Source organism: Rhinolophus hipposideros (genome assembly GCF_964194185.1).
Source record: "Rhinolophus hipposideros genome assembly, chromosome: 3".
Lineage (NCBI taxonomy): Eukaryota > Metazoa > Chordata > Mammalia > Chiroptera > Rhinolophidae > Rhinolophus > Rhinolophus hipposideros.
Window position 1 is genome coordinate 25,845,765 of NC_138049.1, and position 25,103 is coordinate 25,870,867.

Consider the following 25,103-nt stretch of genomic DNA (forward strand, 5'->3'; position numbering starts at 1 on the left):
CATGACAAACTTGACAAGTATGACTTATTGCTAAAAAGGAAGACGATTGATGGAAACATCAGGAATACTGATATGTTGTCTGGATGGTCCAGAAGACAAGCAGGATAGCCTTTAACTATTTCTCCTGTGTCTCTTGTTAAGTGATTGACAAGAGTCAAGGGATACCTACTTGTGAGCATATAATTGTATCAGAAAACAGATAACAGAATCTGTCAAGTCCGGACCTCTAAAAATAAAGCTTTATGCCTTTAGAGGTCTAGCTAGAGTAGAGTATTTTTGTTAAAAATAGCAAGTAGTTACATAAAGTCTTTGGATTCAAACACTAATCATAACCTTTTATATAAATTATTTAAAGGTTCATATTAAAATTCTGCTTTTAGACTAAACATCTAACTTAGAGTTTGTAATTTTAATATTTATCACTATAAATAAATAGTGATTTTATAGATAAATAGGTAGTAGGGGTCCACTGTTTTCCATTTCTTAGTCATTTTTATTGTCGCCAGAAATTTTCAGGAGAATCTAATTTGAAATATTTTAATATCAAGGAAAATCTTGGTCTTAATTAGTATCAAAATTTTTTGAATAAATAGTTGTAAAGTTTTAATGAAACTTTAAGAGGTGTGTAATCTGAAATAACACGAGTCTGTTTGAAGCGTACTGTGTTACTGCTACACTGAGAAGCTTCAAGCGTAGGCAGAACAAGGAAAAAGGCCCTAAGTATTTTTCCTTTTGAAATATAAAACTTAAATGAACTTCCTGGGCATGGATGTCCCAATCTGAAGATCACCCTTTCATGAGACTCCTGGTTAAGGTCGAAGAGACTATGATGTATTTTGATACTTTGTTATATTGTGTTCTGCCCCATTGTTTAACATACTTAAAGTAATTTGAGTTCACCCAGTCACCTAAAACAGGCTTACTTCACTAGGCTAATGAAGTTCTACTTGCAGTTGGCAAGATTAAGTACATGTCTTTCTAGCCTTTGTCTAAGTCAGCCCTTGTCCTCTCCATTAATTCACTGAAAAAGTATGCCTGGCATTGGGTGTAAAGATGAATAAAAAATTCTTGGTCTTAGGGATCCAAAACATAGTATGATGATTATAATGTTTTAGAATGTCTTGGAAAAATACACCTACATAACAATATCAAATACCTATGGACAGCATTTGCTATTCAACTAGGTGACAAATATTTTCTTATGAACCCACCAAATATAAGTGGATGGGGGCAGACGATCAACCTGCCTGGTAAAGATTTCTATGCCAATTGAAGGAAGAATTGGGGTACCATCTGATAGATGAAAAAAGGGGAATCATAGATTAGCCAGCTGAGACTTGGGTTTATTTTTTCCCTCTCCAGTAGTGAGTGCAAGGTACCCGCAGTAAGGATTGGAGAGACCTTTTAGGGACAGGACTCTACATGAAGGAGAAAGTACGAAAATGGAATCAAGCAGGACAGAGACAATAGAAAAAGGGTGGGGCCTAGATCAAACCGGTGGAGGGGAACACAGCCAGGAAAATCTTAGAAAGCAAACCACCATATTTCAGAACACCGTTCAAAAACAACAGAAAAGGTAGCTATGTAAATCAGAAGCTTTTCTGATTCCTGCATGATTTGAAAAGTTCAGAAAAATTATTTTACATGAAACAAAAATATTGTCAAGTTTCAAAAGATCAAGATGTACGTATGAATGCTTTAGTAAACGAGGAAGGACCTCTGAAAAATTAATTTTAGGGTAGTTGTTAGCAAGCCACTCCAAGAGGTGGGGTGGGGGGATGGCGGGTGTGTGTGGAGGGGGGTGGGCGGGATCTGACCTGCGCCCACCTTACTCCCTAACTCAGTTGAATGTTGAGCTGTTAATATTGCAGCCTGAAGGAGGCTTTAGTGGTTCCCATTATGTTCTCAAGGGATGCTTTCGTTCTGGTCCTATTATGTGCTGTTTGATATCAGACTTGAGGAGGGTATAAGATGATTAGTTACAAGGGAAAAAGGGAAGGACAAGGAACTTGAATATGTGATTTGCTAATTACAGGTAAGGTTGCTGATCCATTGGCTTTCTACTTCTATATTACCCATCACCCCTCTCCTGACCCTGCTTTCATCGTAATCTAGTTTAGACTAACTAGTCCTGTCACTGTAATCACTATTCTTCCAGTTGCTTAGTTCCAAGTCGTTCTTGGTGTGTTTTCTCTCATCCGATATTCAACTGTTTTATTTAACAATATTGATTAAATGCCTGTTATATACCAGGCACTCTTCTAAAGCACTGGAGATACAGCATGGGTCAGAACAGGTTCCTGTTCTGGAGATTACAATCCAGTTTGGCTGTTGGGGGAGCATGAATATACATGGTGGTAATTGCTATAAAGAAATGTAAGAGTGGCGAGAGATGCCATGGTGCTGAGAAAGCCTCTGAGACCTCCCTGTAAACTCCAAGAGGGCCTGGTAGGACTTGACCAGCCTTGGGAGTATTGCATTCCACCCCCTCGCCCCGTCACGACTGCTTAGAGTGGTTCCTGGCACACGACATTCAGTATTAGTTGAATGAGCGAGTGGTACAGGCCATAGAGAAATTGGTTAAAAACTTCCCCCGCTTTTATGTAGGTCAGCAGAAGGCCCAGTAAATTGTCATGTTACTCTAATTCATCCCTTGCTGAAAGACGAAGAGGAAGCTTGTCTCTTACGAAGTCAGTAACGTCAGATAGGAGTTGAGCATTGGATTATCACCTGTCAGGACTTAGTCATCACTTTGCCATCGCCGGCTAGGTCAGGTCAGTGTCCGGTCCATGGTTGGTAGCCGGGATGATCCGGAGCGTTTGGTGGTCGAGCAGTCTAAGTACTGCGAAGCTGCAGATCCCTCGAGGACGGGACTTAGCTTCTGCTAGTCCCATAGCACAGAATACACTGAACGAATGACTGATCAAACAATAAATCGCGACTCCCCGCGGCAAGCGGACTTGGGAGTGCTGCCCCGCTTCAGGTCTGGTGTACGGGGCGACATGATTGACCCGCGAAGATCTGTGGGGCACGAACTCCGGCTAGGCCTGGCTCTAGGGCCCATGATTGCTCCAAAATGCCCGGATGTGGACACCGGTATTTGAGAGCACCGAGGAAACCTAAAACCTCCTCCTGCGCCTGCGTCTCTGTCCCCGCGCGGTCTGTCCCGCCCACCAGCTTCCTCTTGGTTTCTATTGACTGCTTCTCGGAAGGCCCGCCCTCTTAAAGGAGAAGAAAATCCTAGTAGTCCAGATAACCTGAACTTTATCGCGCAACCAATCACAAGCAGCGGTCTGAAGATCGCTTGTCCAATGAGATTGGGCACAGGGTGACGGCCCGCGGAGTTTGATTTTCGTCCAGGAATGCGGAAGTAGTGAGTCTGTCCTGGAGAACAGCAGGTTGTGTGGGACACGGGAGGAGGCGGCAGCGCCTACCCTTGAGTTTGCCCTTTTGAACGAGGGGCTCCAGGGCTCAGCCCCGGGTCAGTGGGGGCGTCGTTACCACGTGTGGCCTGCAAGCCGCGGCGCGCGGGCGGACGCAGGTCTAACCTTTCTGGACACGTCTGAGCAGTTCTGGACCAAGACTAGCGCACGCCTGGCTGCGTCGACTGAGGATTTCGAGGCAGGGTTCCTTAACGACCGCATCTTGACGTTCCGGTGTTTGCTGGGAGGTCGGCTTCGGAGGAAGGTGAGCAAGGCGACCGTGCTAGGTTAGAGAGCCCTTAAGGAAGCTTGCAGCCGAAGCGAGGACTCGACCGGGCGCTAGTCTTAGCCAGTTACATACTAGTTGGGTGACTAAGGTCACTTAACTTTTAAAATAAACGAGAAGGGGTGGGTGGCACTCTGCTGCGTTTGTGAGGAAGAGGTACTGTTCATTTTGTTAAAGACTTGGGTTGGCCCCCTTGCCTGCTTCAAGGGTGGGCTGAACTCAAACCTCTCCTGATTCAGAGGAGAGAGCTTTGCTGTCGCAATTGACCGGAAGGCTTCCCTGCTAAGTGTCCAGTCTGTTGTTACTCATTAGGCTCGAACATCCTATGAACTTGTGATGCAGTTTAATTGCTAAATGGAAGTTTCCTTTACCAGGCCTGCCCCACTCCCCATTCCTCTTTCTCTTTGACTTCCTTCAAAATAATACTGGTCAGAGAGGTTAGTTGATGGTGGGATGTGTAATGAAAGGACTCTTCCAGATTATTTAATACAATTTATGCGACAATTAATTATTTGTCACGAGTAATGTTTTCTAATTTTTTTCCCCTGCAGGTATTAAGAAACTGATGATGTTTTCTTGAATTTGCTTCTGTATTTGCTTCATCAATGTCTTTCATACTGAATATTTTAAGAGACATACTGGAATATTTTGGTGTTCCCCTGGACCAGGTAAATGTTTTTTTGATGGGTTTCAATGAATCTGTTGTATTTGTTCTTGAGTCTCATTTTGAAAATGATTTGTATGTAAGCATTAAAGGCAAAATTGTTATTTCTCTTCAGGTGTAACAAAGGCGAGTTTGCAATAGTGTAGCTTTGATAATTTGAATTAAACAAAGAGGTAAGATTATTAGGAACCTGTTTACCTGACAAATGCCAACAAATGCTTACTGTACATATACCTGAGGATGCTAATAGGATGTGACCTATATCTGTTGCTCATCATAAACTTTGCCCTTGTTATGGGATCTTAGGAAAAATGAAAAGTCCAATTTTTGATGCTTTTTAAAGAGAAAAGGCTTTGTGTTCAAACCCTGCCAAAAGAATAAATATTGTGCCATATTTTTTTGGAGCTTCCCGTGGGAATAGTTTATACCTATATGGGAAGCCGAAGCTAAAAGACACAGTATTATTTGAATTACAGTAGCACATTTCATTTCTATTATATTTTCAAGAACCAAGTTTCAGCAGATATATTCCATTGTAGGTAAAGAACTCTTAAATTGTCTACAACCTGATTTATTCATTCCCCTCTTTATCTCTCCTTTAAAGGAGACTACATGAATATACTCTGTATTACCTCATTGCTGGAGAAATTAAAATTGTCAAATTCGGATTGGGGCAAAAGATGGGATTTTTAGCTGGGAGGAGGGCAGACAATTTTCTTGAACAAAGTTCCCAAGGCATTTTTTTCTGACCTTACCAGAAATAGAACAAAATGAATTTGTGGTGCTTTCCTAAAAAATCTTTATTCCTGGAATACATATGTTCACTCTTTCCTTTTTTTTAAAAAGACAAATAATAAAGTTTAATTCTTTGAAGAAAATACTTTGAGTACACTGCTCTGTATTTTCTTTTTAAAAATAAATGTAATTGAATCTTTTACATTGCTTTTTACCCCCCATAGATATATAAACGTGCTTAATAGAGTACTTTTTAAACAATGCTTTATGTTAAATAGGTTTTGCATATTTGGATTAATAAAGACTATGGATCAACTCGGAGTATTGTTCGTATTATTGGGAAAATTCTTCCTTTAGAACCTTGTCCCAGACCTAATTTTGAGGTAAGTCAGTCAAGGTGCATTGCTTAATCACTGTGTATAAAATATTCATAGGTACTCCTGAGGATATAAGATAGAACAAAAGAAAAATATTTCCTGCAAGCCAAAAACCTTTGGTGTAATTCTGTAAACAAGACATTTCACGTATGTTTTTGTGTTTATTTCTTTAAATAGTTCAAAGTTGGGCAGGTGCAAAGCAATACTGCGTAGCTTTTTTTATTCTTCTAGTTTGTGCTTTATGATAGCTGACATTAATCAAGGGAGAGAATAGCGCTACACTTTTAGACTTCAGAATAATATTTTCTTCAGTATTTTTTCTTGCTAATAGGTGCATGTTTTTCTGTTGAATATCCTTTTGTCTTTTCCCTCTTGGATTTTTAACTTATTTAATTTCCATGGGCATGAGTGTGTCTCCTTCCCCCCTCCCCCCATGCAGAGCTCTGACTTATTTTTCCCTTTTTTTACTTTAGCTGATCCCAATCCTGAACTCTGTAGAATCTGGTAACTGTGGATCTATAATTCCATCTTTTGCTGATATTTTGTGTGTGGCAAATGATGAAGAAGCCAGTTATCTCAGATTTCGGTAATTTTACATGCTTGTTTTGGAAAGTGGGGTATGTTCTATAATCGCAATTATTGGACATGTTGAAGTTTGTTGAGACTAATTATTTTGTCTATTTCTCTACTGCGCTGTCTCCTACTAATATTTTCCTAATAAGGATGATTGGTTGTTTTTCATTTTTAGCCAGTTGTTCTTAATGAACATTTAAAGCTAACATCAGGCCTAGGAAGGAATGACAGTAAAAGGATATCAGAATCACTGTGTTTATTTTTATGAGAAAGCTGTTTCTTATACTAGATACTAGATTTATTTTATTTTATATATTTAGTCAAAATTTATAATTTTTATAGACAGTGATGTTAAACATATTTCAAAATTTGATTGTATTTCTCCTAGGGAGTATTAAGTTATTTGTTAGTATATTAAGATACAGAATTTATGCATAATAAGGGTCAATTATTCAAATATTGCAGCTGAATTATTTTTTGTGTATCAAACTGATTTATCAGTTTTTAAAAAATTAGAATACCATAAATTTACCCTTAACATTATACTGAATATAAGGCTTTTCAGTACTGTGTATGCGTATTCAGAGTACGTAGAATTTCTAAATAAATCAACTTTACTTTTAAATAAATAAACTTGAACTATGTTTAAAACAACTAGGCAGGCTAATTACAGGATAATTATTTTTGTTTTACAACCTAAAAGCAAGATTTGTTCCTTCCTTCCTTGATCATTTATTGGACACCTATTAAGACTACATTCTGTTCTGTGTATTGAAAATACAAAGTTTCTTTATATAAGATGTAGCGCTTGATCTCAGTGAGTCTAGAGACAATCATGGGATAAAGAGAACTAACCACTCTGATTTTGTTTTGATGTCTTTATTCCTCTTTGACTGAAATAATTTATTTCTCTTGGAAAATTTTCCTCCCTCTCCTTCCATTTCTTCCTGTCTTCCACCCACAGAAATGGTATATGGAAAAATGAGGAAGAAGAGAAAAGTAAATTTTTTCATCCAGTGCAAGTAGTTTGGGACCCATTGTCACCTGCTCCAAGACATAACAAACCAATGAAAAATGATCAGCCTGTAAGTGAAGCTGCAATTAAAAAAATAGCTGCGCTTGAAGATGAACTAACTTTTCTTCGCTCTCAGATTGCTGCAATTGTGCAAATGCAGGAACTAAAAAACAGTACCAATTCTGGTAAGCAGCTTTGGATTTTTGTTTCGGTTAGATAATACTTGTTTAGTATTTACGTCATTATTTAAGTTTTATTCACAGTTCTGAATAAGAATGCTTGATGTTAATGTGTCTTGTGAATGATATTAAATATAAAAGGATGCAGGATATATAAAATTATTATGTCTGATGTTTATTTAGAATAAATCAGGACAAATTGATATTGAGGGAAATGGCTTTGGTTTAAGAAAAGCAAGCTACTGTAGAAGATTGCACTTTTGTATTTAAAAGCCTATTTTCTAAGTAAGCTTTTCTACCTCTTCAGGAAAGCATTGGAAATTTAAGAGGAGAGCATACTAATTTGAAAGAAGAGGATAGATTTGAGGCTTCATATATTTGTAGTTTGAAATTATTGTTGCTATTCTTCACCAAGTTTGGTGAATAATGTTTTCTAGATGATCCTTTTCTAAATTTTTAGAGATATAACTTGCTTTAACGTGCATACATGCACACACATAATATATATGTATATATACACATCCATATACTCACGTATAATTTATATATACATACATAAATACATACGTAATACATACGTAAATACATATATAATACATATATAATGTATCATAATATATAAATATATAAATATAAATATTATATAATGTGTAGTAATAAAAATGAGATATAAATACACATTACTTTTTTAGCTATCATGTGACACACAGCCTTTTAGAAGCAAATCTGTTGTGAAAAAGTTAAGTACAGTAGTTACCCTATTTCCGAGGGGGATATAGTCTAAGACCCCTGATGGATGCCTGAAACCACGGATAGTGCTGAACACTATGTATGGTATGTTGTTTTCATATATATATATATATATACACACCTTTTTGCTTAAAGGAAGTACTTCATGACACTTCTTTGGTATATCCGATTGCTAGCATCATTACTGTTGTGCTTTGGGGCTACTATTAAGTAAAATAAGGGTTACTTGAACACAAGCACTGTGACACCATAACGATTGATCTGATAACCCAGATGGCTACTAAGTGACTAATGGGTGGGGAGCATATACAGTGTGGATATGCTGGACAACAGGATGATTCATGTCCTGGGTAGGACGGAGTAGGATGGTGAAAGATTTCATCACGCTACTCAGAACAACATGCAATTTACAATTTATGAATTGTTCATTTCTGAAATTTCCATTTGATTGTTTTGGACCAAGGTTGACTACGGGTTGCTGAAACCATGGGAAGTGAAACTGCGGAAAAGGAGGGACTACTGTACTCTGTACTCATCCTAGGCTCTTGCCTAGAAAATACATGCTTATGTGTTTCTACAGTGTCATCATAGAGCGAATATACCATTCTGAGTGTTTCTAACTATAAGTTTTTGATTATGTTTTCGTTTTTAAAATACAGGATGAAATTCAGATTGTGAATTACTGAAAAAGTTCCTTTTTATTTTCTCTTTAAAATGTACCTCCCCCTTCCCACTTTAAAGGGCCTGCACAGAGAATCTTAATTGGATTAAAAGTAATTTTACTCTTTGGCCTGACGCTTATGGAAATTACCAAGCAGGTGGGATTCCTTGCCACGTCTTTCCTAGCCACGTGATTATTTTAGTAGCATTACAGAAATTGTTCCTGTTTTGGTTCTAAGTAGTGTTGTGTATTATGTGAAAGAGAATTTTGCATGGTTTTTTCAACAGACTACTTTGTTTTTAGGCTCCTTTGACTTCAGTGATGAGCCTGGTGATTTGGGACAAATGCCATCATGAGAGATTGCTCAACTGAGTGTCGGGTCAGATCCATTTTCACGTTCAGGGCTCCCCTGTCCTCCTCCTCCACCACCACTGCCCCCTCAGTTTTCTTCTCTGCAGCCTCCATGGTCTCCTCTTGTACAACCAGGATCTAGTAATACGTGTGACTCCGATAATTCAGCAACTGAAATGAAAAAACAGCACCCAGGTGCTAGTAAGACCAATTACAGTTGTCATTCAAAAAACCAGAAAAACCAAGATGTTCCAAACATGTTGGATGTTCTCAAGGATATGAATAAGGTTAAACTTCGTGCTGTTGAACGGTATGTTGTCATAATTTGAGAAATGAACCAAAATTTTATCAATTATATTTTTAAAAATTATTATATTTATCAAAGTAAACATATACATGTCTTCTTTTATTCCTTTTCACCCCAAATGCCTCTCCCTGAGGAATCATTTTCAGTTTTTTTGAGTCTTCTTTCTAGTGTATTATCTCCATATTTTTGAAACAACATACTTCTTTTGCTAATTCTTGATATTTTAATTATATTTACTTTTCCATTGTTAAAGATTAGGAATATATTCTCAGACATTCTACCCTCAAACATACATATATTTCTTATTACATAGTTAAATCGCAGTCTTGTCAGTATTCAGAATGTATATCCTTACAACAATATTTACAGATAAGCCATGTTATATATGATTATATTTTGTTTGATGACTGGTTTTATATTTTTGTTGGAGTTAATAATTGCTTCTTTGAGTTCCTTTTTTTTTTTTTTTTTTTTTTTTTAACTCTTCTTCAGGAGCCCTCTGTCCTGTTCCAGTTTCACTTGGTGCTCTCTAAACCTGCTGCACTGTCGTCTTCCTAAGGATTTCCTTCATTATTTTGGGCGTTCTCTTATTCTTTATCCTGTGTTGCATCATCCATTTCCTGGGTGTCATATCTTCCTATGGCCTCCTGAGAAAGAGTGCAGTCAGATGGATTATTTTAAGACCTTGCATATCTGAAAATGTTATTATATTCTCACAGTTAATTGCTAGTTTGGCTGCGGGTATAATGGGCAGAAAATCATTTTCTCAACAATTTGGAGACATTGTTCCATTGATTTCCAGCTTCCAGTCTTCCTGTTGAGAAGCTGATATTCTGATTCCTAGTATGAAACCTGTTTCTTTATTCTTGAAGCATTTCGGATCTCTTTGGTCCTGGTATTCTGAAATTTCATGATGATGTGCCCTGGAGAATTCTTTTTTTTTTTTTCCTTATACTGGACACGTGTGGACTCTATCTAGAATTTTAGGTCCTTCATTTTTGGAAATCTCTTATAAACATTTCTCTGATAATTTTCTCCCATTCTTTTCCTCTGTTTTCTTTTCCTGAAACTCCTATTAGAAGTTTGAACACCAGAATTATTCCGCTTATGTTCATATCTTTCCTTTTACTATCTTCTTTCTCTTTGCTTTTTTATTATACTTTCTAAGAAAATTCTTTAATTTACCTTTCAACTCTTCTATTGCATTTTTAAAAAAATTTATATGCATATCACTTTTTTTTTTAAAGACTTTATTGGGGAAGGGGAATAGGACTTTATTGGGGAACTGTGTGTATTTTTCCAGGATTTTTTCCAAGTTGTTGTCCTTTCATTCTTAGTTGTGGAGGGCGCAGCTCAGATCCTGGTCCAGTTGCCGTTGCTAGTTGCAGGGGGCACAGCCCACCATCCCTTGCGGGAGTCGAACCAGCAACCTTGTGGTTGAGAGCCCGCGCTCCAACCAACTGAGCTATCCGGTTGCTCAGTGGCAGCTCAGCTCAAGGTGCTGTGTTCAATCATTAGTTGCAGGGGGCTCTGCCCACCATCCCTTGCGGGAAATCAAACTGGCAACCTTGTGGTTGAGAGCCCACTGGCCCATGTGGGAATGGAACCGGCAGACTTCGGAGTTAGGAGCACGGAGCTCCAACTGCCTGAGTCACCGGGCCGGCCCTTCTATTGCATTTTTTGAATCAAGCAGAAATTTTATTTCCAAGTTCTTCAAGGATTATTACAAACACAAATAAAGTATCCTTTAAAAATTGTCACAAATTAAATCAAATGCCCATCATCAAAGTAAAACATTTAATGACATTAAGAATTCATTTAATTTGTAAGATTTTTCACATTACATTTTTTTAAAGACATGAAATAATGTATTTTTAAAAAATACAACCACAGCTTTAAAGTAGCGTAAGTTAAGAAGACAAAAATCAAATCTGCTTCATACACAAATTGGGGCAATCTACTACATGACAAACATCAATCTTTCCAAACAGGTTTGCTAAGAAACAGCTCCCTTGTTTAGTGTTACAAATAAAACAGTCTCATTTAGAAAAATCAAGATATCTGATTAATAAAGCCTATTCTTCTCCCATTTTTTCACTGGCTTATCTTCATTTAGAAATTGTATAAATTCATAAAAAAAACAAATTTTGTTACAGTATAAAAATCTTAGGAACAACAAATTACAAATATTCAATTTTTTAATAAAAATGTTTTCCTTCCCAAAATGTAAACATCCAGTAAATAAAACATACATAATATTCCAAGTATGGAAACACTAGTAATTCACTTACGAAAAAGGTTCATTTTGGTATATTTGGTGGTAAGGTTTTTGTTTGTCTTAAAAGCTTAAAAGCACTACACCAAACAAACCAGGCCATTATTATTTAAAGGTCTACTCCTTTGCCCAGTTTCCTAATTTGAGTAGAAACTCATCAGTTTCTGTAGAATTTTGGCTGTAGTACCAGGACACAGGAAAGGTCTGAAACATCTAAGTTATTTGGTTAGAGAAAAATGTTTTCTTGAGACTTGGAGGCAGTCGTTCATCACTTTGCACCTGAAGACATTCCTCAGGGAACTTCTTTCCCACAGTCTTCAGAGTAGAGTACAGGATCTGGGGTCCTTGAAGGGTTGCTTCTGGCTGGAACACCAACCAGCAGGACATCCTTGCAGGCATTCTGCCTGCTGTGCTGTTGGAGCTCTGCAGCCACCTGAGAGACCTTGATTCTCTCCACGTGGCCTCCAGTTTAAGAGTCTCCACGAGGCACTGCAGGGCGGCGTTCCCACCTGCCCGGGAAGACACGGCAGCGGTGCTTGGCTCCAAGGGCCTCTTCTATTGCATTTTTACTTGCCGTCCTATTTTTAATTTGCAATAGCCATTCCCTTTTCTCTGAATGCCTTTTTTGTATCTACTTGCTTTTGTTTGTTTTAATCCACTGAAGATATTAGGTAGAGTTTTAAGGGGTTTTTAAACTGAGTTATCTAGTTTTCCTGAGTTCCTTTTTTCACTTGTTGATTTCAGTTTCTAGCTGTAGTTTTGGAGTCTTAAGTAGCTGATGATTCTTGGCTGTACATTCATATTTAAAAGTGAGGCATTGAAAAACTGATTGAAGGTTCTTTGTGTGAGGTGGATTGTCGGCTAGTGAGCTTTACAATTTAGTAAGGATTGAGTAAGGAAACTGACCGCTATTTTGTTGGTCAGACCCCGTATTTCAGTAGCTGTATGTGTTTTCTTTGGGGCTAGAGAGTTCTTCAGTTCCCTTCTTGGTTAGAAGAGATGGGAATTAGACGGGGGCACGAGCCAGGTAGTTTGAAGGTTGAATGGGGAAGAGAACAAGGAAGGAGTACATCAGTATGTAGACTTTCTTAACCTCTTTTAGGATGGCAGCGTACCACTCCCCACCACCCCTCATTTTCATTAACTTTCCAGTGTTCAACATTTTATTGAACTTATTATCTACTTTCTCCTCTTGTAATCTCTTTGTCTTTGTGGGTATACATCTTTTTAATTTCTTTACTGTCATTTTAGTAGGATTTTGCAGACATCTGCCATTTTCATTTAGAAATCCCTCAGCGAAGTTTCTGGTAAGAAATATATTTTCTGTATCACAGTGTTAGGACACAGACGTCATATAGTTATTAATGAGGTTATGATTTGATCCTTGTATGAGGCAGCTAGTACAGAGATGTATGTACACACTTAATGGCTCTATGTACACACGATGCCAACTAGATTGCTTACTGGTATCACTGGGCACCGTCAGTGTAAAATGGTGACTCTGACTGTTACCATCACTGGAGAAACAACTAAGAGGCTAGTAGAATACCCTCCATGTTTCTACAACTTTTCTCTCATATTTCTACAACTAACCTGGCATTATACATTACTGTGAAATCAGATGAGACTTCCCACATCTTTACATTTACAGATTTGCTACCCACGTTCCCTGCCTTCCATCTTGTTACTGTGAAGTGTCTTTGTTCATGGTCAGGCTCTCCCTATGGTCACTGGTTCTCCTTCTCTTATCTTAAGGATTTCATTTAAAATCATCCCTTCTGTCTTCATCATCACATTAACTTCTTTACTCTCCTTACTCCCGAGTATTTCCCATTTTCAAAACATGTATACCCCCAGCTGTTACTAGTTTTCTGTTCCCCTTTCCAATAGAAATTTTTGATGCCGTCAACAATTTGTTTCCATTTCTCACTGCCTTTTACTGATGGTGATGTGGTGTCTCTCCCCATCACTCCAGTGAAATTTGCTCTTGTCAAGGTCACCATTGACTCCATGTTGTCAAATAGCATTGCTCCTCTTGACCCCTTGGCAGCATTTGATAGTCTGTGGTTCCCTCTTTTTTGGAACACTTTCTTCAACTTGGCTTCAGGGAAATCAGACTTGGTTTTCCTCTTAATTCATTGTCTACTTCTTACTCCTTTGCTTATTCCTCCTTCTGAGCCTGGTCTGAATGTTGATTTGTCTAAGACTCAGACTTCAGCCCCCTTCTCTTTTCCATACACATGGTTTCCTTTGTTGATCTCATCTAGTCATGTGGCTTTACAAACCAGCTGTATGCTAATGACTCCCATTTATTTTTCTATCCCGACCTCTTCTCTGAGCCCCATACCTACTTGACAAAATGCCTACTTGACATCTTCATTTGCCTGTCTCTCAGGTATCTCAAGTTTCACATGTCCAAAATAGAACTCTTCCTTCCTACCTGTTCCCTTCCTGTACCTTGAAAATCTGTTCTTCCCCTATTGTTTTGCATATCGGTAAATGGCAACACCGTCACCCAGTTGCTCAGTCCAAACATCTAGGAATCATCCTTGTTTTTTCTTTTCCTTGCTGTCCCATATTCTTTCCATCAGCATGTAGCTCTAATTGGTGAACCCTCATGATCCAACTGCCACCTCCCAGTAAAAGCCACCATCTCATCTAGCTTGGACTAGGAGGCCATAGCCTCCTAATTGGTCTCTCTCTTTTCATTCTCACTTTCTTGTCTTTTCTCCATATAGTAACCAGAGTGAGCCTTTAAAAATTGGAAGTCAGATCGTGCCATTCCCTGCTTGAAAACCTCTGCTGATTTCCATGTGCTCAATAAAATACTGATCCTTGCTGTGGCCTGTAAGTCCCTCCAGGATCCCGCTCTTGCTCCTGTCTGACCTCATGTCCTACTTCCCACATTGCTCACTGCATTCCGGCTATACCCTTTTTTCATTTTTCTTTTCTCACACATGCCAAGTTCCTTCTTGATGCATGCACTGGAGATTTACACTAAAATTGACTCCTTGTCATTTCCTTAAAGAGGATGTCATATCCTTAAAGAGGCTTCTCCTGGTCATCTCACCTAAAGTGCTTTCATTCTAGTCCCTGCCCTGTTACCCTGTGTTATTTTACTCGCAGCACTTATTGCTCTCCACAGTGACATTGTTTACTCCATTGAACATCTGCCACCAGAGTGAGTGTTCCTTGGGAGCAGGATACTGCTCCACCCTCAAAGTGTAAAATGGAGCCTGGTAATAGTAGGCATCAAGTAAAGATTGAATGAACAATTGCCTAATGATTTTCTTTTCATGAACAATCTGGTCCTTTTAAAGGTTCTTAAATATTTAAATTTTCCACTGAAAAGTTAGATAATTCAAAATAACGATCTTCAGCACAGAGATATTTGATCAATCCTAGGTCATAACAAGGCTGTGGTAGAGTCCCACTTGGTTTCTTGGTTTTCTGATTCCTATGTCGTTCATGGCAAAAAAATTTCTCTCTCGAAGACTAATTAGATTGTAATACCTTATGCTTGTGTTTCTGCTATGTTTGTCAACAAGGAGCTTAAATTACACAAAGTTTTAATTTATTCAACTAAAAAAAATAGGTCACCTGGAGGCAGACCCATTCATAAGAGGAAAAGACAAAATTCACAATGGGATCCAGTGTCTTTAATATCCCAGGCACTTAAGCAGAAATTTGCATTTCAAGATGATGATTCCTTTGAGAAAGAAAATAGGTCTTGGGAGTCTTCTCCATTTTCCAGTCCAGAAACTTCAAGGGTGAGCTCTAATGATGTACAGTTAATTTTTCAGTTTTTCTGAAGTGTACGTGTATTGTTCCTGATATATATAACTTCGCCTTCAAGCTCTGTTGAAGTGATTATGCAGAATGGGCTATACAATTATTTGTTGATGCTGCCCATGTTTTCTGTTGTTTTTGTTAACTTTTCCATGCTCATTTTAGCTTATAGCCTTCTATGAAGTTTTTTGAAATAAAACACTTGAGGAGGAAAATAGTGTGCATAAGTTTGTAATGGTTCGTCCTGGACAGGTGCTTGCTTGAAGTTGCTGTCTGCGGTACGAACGGGGAGTCAAACTGAGAGGACCAGAGAACAATGGTGTGAATAGATTCCACCTAATCATTGTTACATCTGAATCCCCCAGAATTTTTCTCAGTCAAATATAGACTTTGGATTTTTTAGTTAAATAGAATGTTAACTGTGCTTTAAAAAAAAAGCAAGTGGGAGCAAACTTATCTTCAGTGGCAATGCTTTTGGGTTACTTAAAGGGGCACACATCATATTTAAAAAACTTGACTCTTAAGATTGCTCCTTACTTGAGGTGTCTTTTCTTTAATTTAGACATAATTCTAATTTTGGGAGGGGTTTTCCCATCTCATAATTTAGCTGAGGTAGTACATAAGAATAAGCCTTGTTGACAAGAGGACTGTGAAAGAGGGACAGCATCTGAGGGCAGGTACATAGATAGCATTGAGGAGTGGTAGCTGGCAGAAGAGGAGGATATGGGAAAACTAAGAAGGACATAGAAACTCCAAGAGCATAACAGAATGGGGGGAAATTGTCCTCATGTTCTAGCATGTGTGGTCTCTGAATTATTATCATGTGTGTCCACAATATCTTATGTTTATCATCAACATGACAGAGTCAGGAAATGCTTGACTCTAAGAAGACAAAAAGGTATACGTTTTAGTTTAGAAATATTACAATAAAAAATGAAAATATATCTAAAAATAAATGTTTAACATTTGTATAGAAATTTATAACTTTCAAAGTACTTTTAATTTAAAAGTACTCATTTAATTTTCACAGCCATATCCTAAACAACAACAAAAACCCAGGGCCAATATTATCTGTTTTACACACGAGGAAAATGAGCCTCCCTAGTGCTTCAGTAATCTGCCCGTAACCCCACATCTGATTGCTAGAGGAGTGACTAGAACTTGGTTTATTAAAATGCTGGGGTGTTTGAAAACCTTCAGTTACCTAAGAAATTCACTTGCATGGAAAATACTATTTACCAATGATAGTGAATCAATGGGGAATTACAGGGTTGTTTTATACCGCTCACTATTCTGCTCACTTTCTCTCCAACCAAATATAAACATCTTAGAGAAAGCATATCTTTTTGTATATTTTCAGGCACAATGCCTGACACATAGCCCACTCTCAAAAAACTATTGTTGAATGAATAAAACCTCAAGGGGTCATTTAGTGCTTGTGGTGCCACATTTTTTTTTTTTTTACATTAGAATAATTTCTATGTTAAATATTTGCTTTATTTCAGTTTGGACATCACATTCACAGTCAGAACTAAACGAAGAACTGACAAACAAAAGGTGTGAACAATGCGAGCTGTGTCTACACTGTTACAAGGAAAGACTGTAGAAATATGCTGACATGCCTTTCAGTACAGCTTAATCTTCTGTTAATGAAGTTAAACGAAGTCTGTACACTGGGGTGTATTAGCGCAGAGGTCTGAAGAGTGTTGACTCTTAAGAATACCTGTGTGGTTCTGGAAGATCCAGCAACTGGATCTGATGATACTGTGTTTCCCTGAAAATAAGAGCTAGCCAAACAATCAGTTCTAATGCGTCTTTTGGAGCAAAAATTAATATAAGACCCGGTCTTATTTTACTATAATACCCGGTCTTATATAATATAATATAAGACCGGGTCTTATATTAATTTTTGCTCCAAAAGATGCATTAGAGCTGATTGTCCGGCTAGATCTTATTTTCAGGGAAACAGGGTAGTTATGCATATTGATTTTTTTCATGTATGTTAATGTTATTAAAAGCTGAATACACACTTTGAATGATTTTTCCTTAGAGCTAAATAGTAAATGACTTAATGTTTCTCATTAGAGGACAGTAGGGTCTCGCAATAAGGTAACAGAAGCCATTTTAATGGATTAAGAAGTTCATGTAAACCAAGTCTGTATGGTACTACCAACAAATGATAGTATGTTTGAGTTTTTTAAAGCAATTATGACTTCCTAATTTAAGAGACTCTGAATCTTTTAAAAATTGGTAGTGATCTGGTTTACTTGGTTGACCTCCAGGACCTTGGAGATTTTCAAATAATATAATTTTTTTCATTAAGATAGTCATAGTTTGAATCATATAGGTTGTGTCTCCTCAAAATTCTTCCTGAGATGATAATTATACTTAAAAAGTGATTTGATGCTAGTACTTAAAGAATCTTCGTCATAATTTTGCCTATACTTGCTATGTAAATATGCATGTCTATCATTTCATTTCCTTTGTTCCTTATAGTTACATTCTTTCCTTTGTAAATAGAATGTATTAGAAAATAAATGTGCCTTTTTAACTTGGTTGTATTTTGTAGCAATTTAAATTCATTTATTTCTTCTTAATACTTGTTCATAAAGTCTGAACTTTTTTGAAAGACAGTTCGAGTTTTTCGAACTGTCTGAACTTTTTTTGAAAGACAGTTAGATAGAGTTTCGAGTAATACAAATGAAACACATAGATTTGGGGTAGGTATTTTGTCCTTCTGCCCACATACTAATATGATAAGGAAATTTACGTTTCCCTGGATCCTTCAGCCTGTACACCACCTGGAGGCTTAGGTTCCATTTGAATGGACTCAGCATTTACCCGTTTGCCAGGGTCTCCTTTCAGAAAAGCCCAGTTTGCTCACAGTGTTCTTATTGCTGTGGCAAGAGTTGGTTGCCTGTTCCCCTCCATATCCAACCCCTTTCTCCCTGTTCATCTTCCAGTGAGGAGTGACCATGCAGCCGCTATCATAGGGATAGACTTTGGATCACAGGGATGTGAACCCTGACATTGCCGAGCTGTTGAACCAACACCAGCAAGGGCTGTCTCCAGACTTCTTGTTATATGAGGAAGATAAACAAGAAAAATGGGCCTGTGGGTTTTCTGTTATTTGCGGCCAAAGCATTCCTAATGACGCAGAAGGTGTAGCGGTGTAGCTTAGATGCCTTCTGGGTAGTTTTGTGACTGTTTATTCCTGCTGTTGTTCCTGCCCCTCCTATACATTTCTTCACCTTGCCTTTTTTCTTCATTGTCCTTGTAATTAGTTTTTCCCCCTGAAATAACTGCTTTTTATCTTCCAAGGTAGTCTTGCCTTTTCAGTTTTATAATTTCCTTATTCAAAAATGTATAATGAAGAACCCCTGGCTAACATCCAGATAACTTTGGAAAATACCATCCTCTGCTAGCTGAAACACATTTTTTGAGATACCTCAAATTGATTTTTTTTGCGGGGGGATGCTTTTCCATTCTACTTCAGGATGAATTTCCTGCCTGTGCAAAGCACATTTCAGGAACATGATGCATTGGGATTGAGTTGACCCTGGGTGTCCTGGTATCTCGGGAGAGGTGAGCACATACCCTGGAATTTCCCTTCCAGAGGCTCTACAAAGCTCTGACTTGGGCTCCTGGTGACTTGTATTTGCTGTAGAGTTCCTCAGGGTTAGGGATTCAGTGTAGGCCTTCAGCGTGCATCTATACATAAATTAGTACCTCAATGTTATTTTTAAAATCATATTTGATTGCATTTAACCTACCAAACACTGTGGGTGTTTCCTCAAATGCCTTAAACTAAGTTGCATTCTCCTTCCCAACTGGCTGTTCGTTAATCTCTATAAACTAATTAAGGTGTTTGAGCAAGGGCATTTGACAAAGCATTCTAATACTATTTTATATTTGGAAAATGAAAACAAGGAACAAAAAACCGTTGGTTTATAAAATAGACCACAGACAATTGATGCTGTTCAAAATCCTGACTGGCTGAGACATGCAGGCGATGACAGCAGTGATTGTCAAGGCAGTGAGGTTGAGACCAGGCCTTCTAGGAACATGCAGCGGGGTCTGCAGGGCCCCACATTGAAAACAGTGGCGTGAGAAGGCTGTGGGCAGGGGATGTCAAAAGGCCTTGCTTTTCCAATGAGAATATATTTGTACTTTAATTATGAAATTTAAATGGAGCTTAAGTTGGGGAAGCAGCAGCCATTTATATGGTAACATTGGGGAAAGAGGGTTTTTAAATAGGTTTTGCTGGATCCTAAGCACAGACGCTCCTTTGATTGGAGAGGTTAAACAGGCATTTGGATTTGTTTTAAATTGGAAAAAAAAACAATACCAAAAATGGGTCAGGAGGCATGAAATATGATATTTTTATATCAGAAAAGGGCTATTGCAGGTGGGTTTCCCTGGAAAGCAGCCTCTGAGACAGAGATGACTGCAGAAAGTCTTACCTGGTGTGTTCTCAAAATTCTCAGGAGGGAAGTAGGCCTGAGTGAGAGAAGTTGGGGTTGGGCTGCAGTCTCAACAAGGGCCTCCGCAGATCCCGTAGAGAGCTCTGAAGCTGGGATTAGCGCTTTAGAGTTGTCTGCCATTGCTTTGGGGGTGCTGGATCTTTATACCTTGACGTTGACCAATCATTTGAGAGGGGGAACGACCTTGAGCAAGGCAGCCTTCTTCAGCTAAGGTTTCCACCGAGGTTGGTCAGTTGTAAAGATGGCTGCATCACAGTCCGTTGCAGAAAGACATGGGTTCCCCATATGTTGCAGAGCCCACTCTGCCTTACATTGCAGTTAGCTTGAGTAGTACTAGCTGTCCAGAAGTCCCGCTACTCTCGCCCTGTCATTGCCCAGGCCAGTCCTTATACTTGTTTTCTTGAAAATATTTGCATTTTGAAAATCGGAAGTGGGGTAGGGTACGAAAGCCTTTCCACTTCCAAAGATCTGTCCCTCTCCAGCCCTACTGTCCAGGTTTCTGTGTGGCTAACCTATGGTTGGTTGATCACAGCTTTGTCCTTTTCTCTTCATTGAAATTACTTACGTTTACAAGGACTCAGAAGCATTAAGCAGCTATCACATCGTGTTGCTTTGGGGACTGATGGAAAAAGTGCTAGAAATGTGCCAGGAGAACTGAGTTACTTCTCTGAGCCCCAGGCTCTTCAACTGTAAAATGGAGAGGAGGCCAAACGGAGTGCCACAGGAGGTCCCAGGTTTTCACAGCTGGTAAGAGGCAGAGCTGGGATTTCAACTCAGGCAGATGGGTTTTCCAACACTTATTTCTAACCTTAAGTAACACTGTCCATCTTATAATTTTTTTTACTTACTTGTTTAGTCTTTGCTTTATTCCAGAAAGTATTTAAGGCAGTACACAAGGATATGTAAAGCACGCAGAATAAACTAAAAGAGGAAAAAAAACCTCCAGGCTGCAGTTTTCCATGTTCGCCACGAGAGAGCAGTATAGCATCGGAGAGCGCCTGGACCGAAGTTAAAATGGCTAACCTGTTACCACATTTGGATATCAAGTTTAGAAGTTACAGACAAATGGGAGTTAGATTTAGTATTACTTGCAAAAGCAGCTTATTTTAAAGGACATTCACGGATTATAAATGCCGGTCCTTGATAGATCTGAGATTACTCATGTCAGGCTAATTCAACCCTTTTTCCAACAAATACTAAATATTCTATAACATTCAATGATAAAAGCAAGGGGTAGTATAGCTCAATTGCTAAACTTAAAGATTGCAGTGAGATTCTCATAATTTTTTCAGTTTGAGTACAGCTATTTACTTGACTATTAGGGAAAAGCACAAGCTTATTATGAATAATAGGATTACAGTTTTTGCTTTGATCACAGTAAAGACTAGTATATTAAAGTAGGGGAACTTGTAGGGGAACCATAACATATACACACGTAAACCTGTGTTTCCAAAGGTATTGTAATTGTTTAAAAGATTCTTTTCCCCTCAGTTTTTTCTCCCTTTTGTGTTAGCCCAGCATCTTCCTGCAGCTGAGGTAAGCCATGTGGAAAGTTAATTCAGAGAGGGATACTGGCTATTTCAGACCCATCTGCCGGGCCATGGATTTATGCTGCAACACAGGAGGATCCTCAGAACGGGCCAACACTGTCCCATGAGGTTTCAGTCTTTGACTGGGTTTCTGCCTGGTTACCCTCACTAAGGACCCTTCAGTTCACGCCCATGGTCAGGTTTTTAGCTTTACCCTCAACAGCTGGTGGCTGGGGACCCTGTGCTGTGCCTGCTCTTGCCAACCCTTTTCCCTGGAAATCAGACCAGGTTTTCTCCATGGTCCTGCTGCCTGCGCTCAATGATAATGATAATCATAACAGCTAAATTCATTGAGCATTTAATATGTGCTAGTCACTGTGGTAGGCCCTTTACACACAGTTTTAAGTCATACTCCCTTTCTACAGATGAGGAAACTGAGGAAGAGAGGTTAAGTACCTAAGTCAGGATTCAAATTCTGGGGTCCAGAGCCTGCCCTTCCCAAAGAGTACCACCACCACTTCCTCTGACTTCCAAAAGCAACATACAACGTCTGGTCCCCAAAGTGCCAGACTGGCATAGCTCTGTCCCTTGGCGTGTGCTGTTTCCACCACGTGGGAATTCCTACTCATCCTTCACGACACAGTTGAAGGAGCATTTTTCTCAAGCCTTTTCTGACTCTCCCACTCTGCGCCTACACCACCAGTAGAAATGACCATTTCCCACCTTGGTTCACATGGAACTGTACACTTCTCTTTGCTGCTGGATTTATTGCTTTCTGGTCTGTCCCCAAATCTACTGGGTTCTTTTGACCAACTTGAGGGTAGAAACAGTCTTATTTATCTCATTTCTTCCTATATCCAAGCAACAATCATAGCCAACAATCTGTGAGCACTTTTATGTGTTAAGAATGATGCTAAGTACAGTAATCCCCCCTTATCTGTAGGGGATATGTTCCAAGACTCCCAGTGAATGCCCGGAACTGCAGATAGTACCGAACCCTAGATGTACTATGTGTTTTCCTATATATACAGACCTATGATAAAGTTTAATTTAAAGTCAGGCACAGTAAGAAATGCACAGTAAGAGATTAATTAACAATAACTACTAATAAAAAAACAATTGTAACAATGTACTGTAGTAAAGTTATGTTAATGTGGTCTCTCAAAATATAGTGCTGTACTCACCCTTCTTGTGATGATGTGAGGTGATAAAATTCCTGAAGTCGAGAACTTTCACCTTTTCACTTAAAGGAAGGAGTTTACAGCTTCTCTTTGGCATATCAGAATGACATGCAATTTAAAACTTATGAATTGTTTATTTCTGGAATTTTCTGTTTAATATTTTTGAATTGAGGTTGACGGTGGGTAACTGAAACCACAGCAAGGTATATCTACACATCACTTCATTCGTGTGGCCTCTGTATAGTTATTGTCATGTTGCAAATTCAAGTTTTGCTTTTAGGAACTTTCTGATTTTTTTTTCCTGAATATTTTGGATCTGTGTTTGGTTAAATCTGAGGATTTGAAATCTGTGGATACGGAGGGCTGACTGTATAGGTTATCTCATTTAATCACAACCATTCAAGAGAGATATTTTTATTCCCATTTTACAGATGAGGAAAACAGAGCTCATAGAACGCCAGTAGCTTGTCTATAACTAGTAACTACTAAGACATAGAACTGGGATGGAACCCACGTTTGTGTGACTTTAGAGCGTGCACATGTGACTATTAGATTCTATGTCCTCTATTGACAAACGTGATAGAAAATAGACCTGATATAAGCTTATTTAGTTAAAACTACATTTATTATTTAGTAACAGATTTTATCCAATAGAATAAAAAATAATGCAAGTTGTTCAAATTCATGTAGCTAGAAGGTTTCAGAACTGGGATTTAAACCAGCGCTCTTGAGGCCAAAGTTCTGTCTTTGTGGCCCATGTTTGGAGAGAGAGATCTCCCTAAGGCCAAGCCTCCTCAGCTACATCAGTGACTGCCTGAACCGTCCACAGGATGGTGAGGCCCTTGGCCCTCACCAGGACTATCAGTCCTGGGGGCCTGGGTAACGCCCTGGACCACACTGTGGACCCTAGTGAGCAGGTCTCTGCCCAGCCAAGACATCCTGCCCTTTCTACTAGCTCTGGGTCCCAGCATGTGTCACAGAAGAGCCTGCCCAATAATTGCCTCAGAATCTGTGGAAAATGGCTTTTAGGGTAACTGTTTCTTCTTTGAGGATGAAGTTGATTTCTAGAAATAGCCAAATAAGTGCCAAATCTGATGAATGAGTGGATGATCAAGCTGGATGACATCAAGATTGGTCACAAATGAAGTGTGACTTGCAAGTAATACAAGTGATTTCCTTGCAAGGATTGTAATCTGGCTTTGAAGGCATTTCTGGCTCCAAAAATATTTTGAACAATTGCTACATTGGGTGCATTACCCAGGATGACTTTTGGAAGGACAATATTCATTTTAAATATAGAAATTCTGCTGAAGTGTCAGTAAATCAATGATAGCACTTTATTTATTAGTTATTTAAATTTATTTTGCATTAGTTTCAGGTGTGCAAAACAACGTAGTGAACATGGTGATTAGACATTTATATACCTCACAAAGTAATAACCCCAGTAAGTCTATTACCCATCTGACACTGTGCCTAATTATTAGAATATTATTGACTATATTCCCTATGCAGTAGTATATATTCCTGGGACCATTTAAAAAAAATTATAGTTGACATTCAATATTATTTTATATTAGTTTCAAGTGTACAGCATAGTGCTTAGATATTTAAATAGTTTATGAAGTGATCCCCCTAATAAATGTAGTACCCACCTGACACTATACATAATTTTTTACAATATTATTGACTACATTCTCCATACTGTACTTTACATCTGTGTGACTCTTTTGTAACTGCCAATTTGTACTTCTTAATCCCCTGACCCCCAACACCTAGTAACCATCAGTCTGTTCCCTGCATCCATGGGTCCATCTATGTTCTGTTTGTTCATTTATCTTGTTTTTCAGATTCCACATATAAGTGAGATCTTATGGTAAATGTTTTTCTCAGTTTGACTTACTTCACTTAACATAATACCCTATAGGTCCATCCATGTTGTTGTAAATGGTAAGATTTCTTTCCTTTTAATGGCCAAGTAATATTCCATTTTTTATATGTACCATACATTCTTTATCCAATCATCTATTGATGGGCATTTCGGTTGTTTACATACCTTGGCTATTGTAAATAGCACTGTAGTAAACATAGGGGTGCACATATCTTTTCAAATTAGTGTTTTGAACTTCTTTGGACAAATACCCAGGAGTGGAACTGCTGGGTCATAAGGTAGTTTCTATTAATTTTTTGAGGAACCTCCATACTGTTTTCCTTAGTGGCAGCACCAATTTGCAATTCCACCAATAGTGCACAAGGGTTCCCTTTTCTCCACATCCTCACCAATATTTGTTGTTTGTTGATTTATTGATGATAGCCATTCTTACCATGTGTGAGGTGATATCTCATTGTGGTTTTTATTTGCATTTCTCTGATGATTAGTGACTTTGCATATCTTTTCATATGTCTATTAGCCACCTATATGTCCTCTGGAGAAATATCTATTCAGGTTGTCCGCTCTTTTGTTAATTGGATGTTTTTTTTTTTTTTTTTTGGTGTTGAATTGTATGACTTTTTAAAAATAGATTTTG

General features: G+C 38.4%; 1 protein-coding gene across 1 annotated transcript; it reads left to right on the forward strand.

Moving 5' to 3' along the window:
* Positions 1–4,313: 4,313 nt before the first annotated feature.
* MTFR2 (mitochondrial fission regulator 2) lies at positions 4,314–17,939 on the forward strand (the record flags this gene model as incomplete). The annotated part of the gene is given in 8 exon segments (XM_081037087.1): positions 4,314–4,376; positions 5,386–5,490; positions 5,958–6,070; positions 7,022–7,257; positions 8,966–9,015; positions 9,019–9,323; positions 15,191–15,365; positions 16,890–17,939. Coding segments are annotated over 8 exon segments (1,077 nt in total). The 3' UTR covers positions 16,920–17,939.
* Positions 17,940–25,103: the final 7,164 nt, after the last annotated feature.